The sequence below is a fragment of the Lupinus angustifolius genome, chromosome LG09 (genome assembly GCF_001865875.1).
Source record: "Lupinus angustifolius cultivar Tanjil chromosome LG09, LupAngTanjil_v1.0, whole genome shotgun sequence".
NCBI classification, from domain to species: domain Eukaryota; kingdom Viridiplantae; phylum Streptophyta; class Magnoliopsida; order Fabales; family Fabaceae; genus Lupinus; species Lupinus angustifolius.
Window position 1 is genome coordinate 20,262,401 of NC_032017.1, and position 3,023 is coordinate 20,265,423.

Here is a 3,023-nt window from a genome sequence, read left to right on the forward strand (position 1 = left end):
TGGCCAAAATTTTGTTAGTACTATTAACAATATCATTATTTTATTTTATAGATAAGGATTTAATCTTTTTCGATGTGTATATTGTTTCTCTTAACAAATGTCTTTCATAGGAATTGAATCTTTACTTTTTTGATAATTTTAAAAATATTTGTTATGCCCTTATCATCAAAATGAAATGGTAAAATTTGGTACTGATAAAGAAGTGATTACAAAGAAAATAGCATGAAAGGAACAACACCAATTAGGTGCTTCAGTTCATTACTAACATGAAGGTGATTGCTCCAACATTAATGTCTTGTGTACAACTGAAATTGTATGAATGAAGTGGACGACACCCATTTTGTCTCAAACAAAAGTAAATATTGATCACTTTGGTATATAATAATTTTAGTTATACACACAACCACACGACACACACAAAAAAAATACAAAAAATATAAACGCATGAGTTTTCTCCCTTGATTTTTCCATTGGTGCTGCCTTTGTTTATGCGTTGTTACAATATATCAACTCCCATACAATTCACTAAACCTTTCTCATTGCATTACACCCTCTGCACTCAATCCCATTACATACATTAATATTGAACATTCCTTACCCATAAACAAATTAAAGCTCATAGTTTTAAACTTCATATCTTTGGCACATAAGTAATAATCACCATGCTCTCATTCCACTGTTAACATCCATAGACCAAGTTCTGCGTGAACGTAGAGAAGGAGTTGATGTATCACTCCTCAAGGGTATAGAATCATGGATGATGGAATTCGAGTGCTGAACTCGAACTCCACCATCATTAGTTTTGAAGCAAGAAAACAAATTCCCAAACATTCTACGCAACTTACCATTATTCCTTTTCCTCCCTCTAGGTGGTGACACCGTCCAAGAAATCCTCCTTGGTTCACCAACAAAGTTGTTTAACCCGTCATCCATTTCAGTGTAAACAAGAGGAAGCTCTCTCTCATCATCATCGCCATTTCTTCCACCATAAAATCTTCCCACTGCATAACCACCACCCCGTAACCTCCAAATCGTTAACCCTGTGTTTTCTTCTTGCCCTATTGCGCGTGCAGCGCGTTCATTCTCAACTTGATGATCATCATCTGAGGGTAATTCATGGCGACAAACTGGACAAGAATTACGAAGTGCAAGCCATGGTAATATGCATTCAGAGTGATATATATGCTTGCATGGAATTTCCTTCGCTGCATATCCAAGTTGGAAAGGCTCCTTACAAACAGCACAATGTGAGTCCATGATCAAGTGTTTGTGATCAATCTCTACTTCCGGCAAGGAATCCACGGCCTCTTTTGAAGCCGGACGTTGGCGGTTTTCCTCTTCTTGTCTCTCACCGCCGCTAAAATCATTGCTCTCTACCTGAGAAAGCTGTTCCAACACTCTATCGAGTCCAGAATCAAGAATAAAACCAGACATGGTAGGAGGCAAGGGTCGTCTAAGACCAGAACCTACACCAACACCAACACCATCTCCATAGAAAAGCTCGAAATCACGACGTGTAGTTGCTTCTCTCTGACGGCTTGTGCTTCCTTGAGAGTACCCTGCATTGCCACGTAGCATGATTACAGGGTTGAACGATGAACGTTCATGGACGATGTTTATGCAGTGTCGACGATGATGAGAATGGCGTGAATTTGGGTGCCTTGGGATGCGATTTTCCACGTGCATAGATTGCATTGGACTTTGAATCTCTTCGAGGAATCCGCTGTCGCAATCGGGACACCTTACCATGTCGTTCCGCCATAACCTGACGAACCTGTTACACCTATAGCACCAATGGGATGTCATGTACGTAAAGGAAAATTGAGAAGAAGAAGAAGAAGAAGAAAACCTATTACTTAGAGAGAGATGAGTTGTGAAATTTGTAAGTTTGGGAAATTATTATGAAATGTATGGTTTTGTGAAAGGGAGATAGATAGGAGAGATTTTGGGGTTGGAGGAGGTTCAGTTTGGACATTCTGGAGAAGAGAAAATGAAGGTTATAACAGGTTTCATTGTTGTTCATGTGTTGTCAGCATGGAAGAACATAAACCATGAAACATTTTGTAGCATGTATTGATTATGTGACACGTGGGGATGTTTTTGCTGGAAGAAACAAAACTACCGTTAGAACAGTTAAGCTGGCGCGAGGTTGTACAATGAGAATTAACTGTTGTACGTCTTTCTATTTTTCTATTTTTCTATTTTTTTGAGGAAGAAAAACAAGTTACAACTAAGCCATAGGAAAAACAGACACTATCCATAATATAGGATTTGGATAAAAATAACTTCTCTAATTGAAGACAACTAATAACAACAAATAAAAGGTGATATCAAAGAGGTAGGATATTGAAAAATACTTCAAAAATAAAGAGAAATACAACTTCAAATTACATATATATTATTTTGATTATAATGAAATCATGTTTTTATCATTAAAAATAAGTGAAAAATATGTATTTGATATATTCAACATGGTTTTCATAATGAAAAGGATTATGAGAATGGTAAGCTCAAGCCTCTTAATTAAATAGCTCATGCATGAATTGATATTTTCTAGAGGAAAGATATATCCTTTTGATTACAATGAGATCATATTTTTGCTATTAAAATAAGTAAAAATATGCATTTGTTTCTCCATTAATAAAGAAGATTCTTACTCCTAACTGATATATTCAACATGTTTTCATAATGAAAAGGATTATGAGAATGGTTAGCTCAAGCCTCTTAATTAAATAGCTCATGCATGAATAGCTAATGCATGAATTGCTATTTTCTCGAGGAAAGAGGATCTCTGTACCTAAAAAATGACGTCTCCATGTATCAAATCAATCGAATCTTACCAAATAATATAAAAAAGTTACTTTATATTTCTATAGATGACAACTTCCAATTAGATTGTGACACATGAAACATGAAAAAATGGGAGAGATGATCCTCATTCTTTCCCAAGACCCTCCCATACTAGAGTGAATGAGAAAGGAGGAATTTGTGATTTTTTAATTATTTAATTCAAACATAATTAT

General features: G+C 35.7%; 1 protein-coding gene across 1 annotated transcript; it reads right to left on the minus strand.

Moving 5' to 3' along the window:
• LOC109356746 (probable E3 ubiquitin-protein ligase RHC2A) lies at positions 348 to 2,100 on the minus strand. Its single transcript, XM_019600251.1, has one exon. It carries the CDS (start codon positions 1,804 to 1,806, stop codon positions 658 to 660), a length of 1,149 nt encoding a protein of 382 aa, XP_019455796.1. The 5' UTR covers positions 1,807 to 2,100; the 3' UTR covers positions 348 to 657.

What these genes read in the sequence shown, in the direction of transcription:
- LOC109356746 (XM_019600251.1), bottom strand. Translation starts at nt 1,806, where the DNA reads ATGACATCCCATTGGTGCTATAGGTGTAACAGGTTCGTCAGGTTATGG.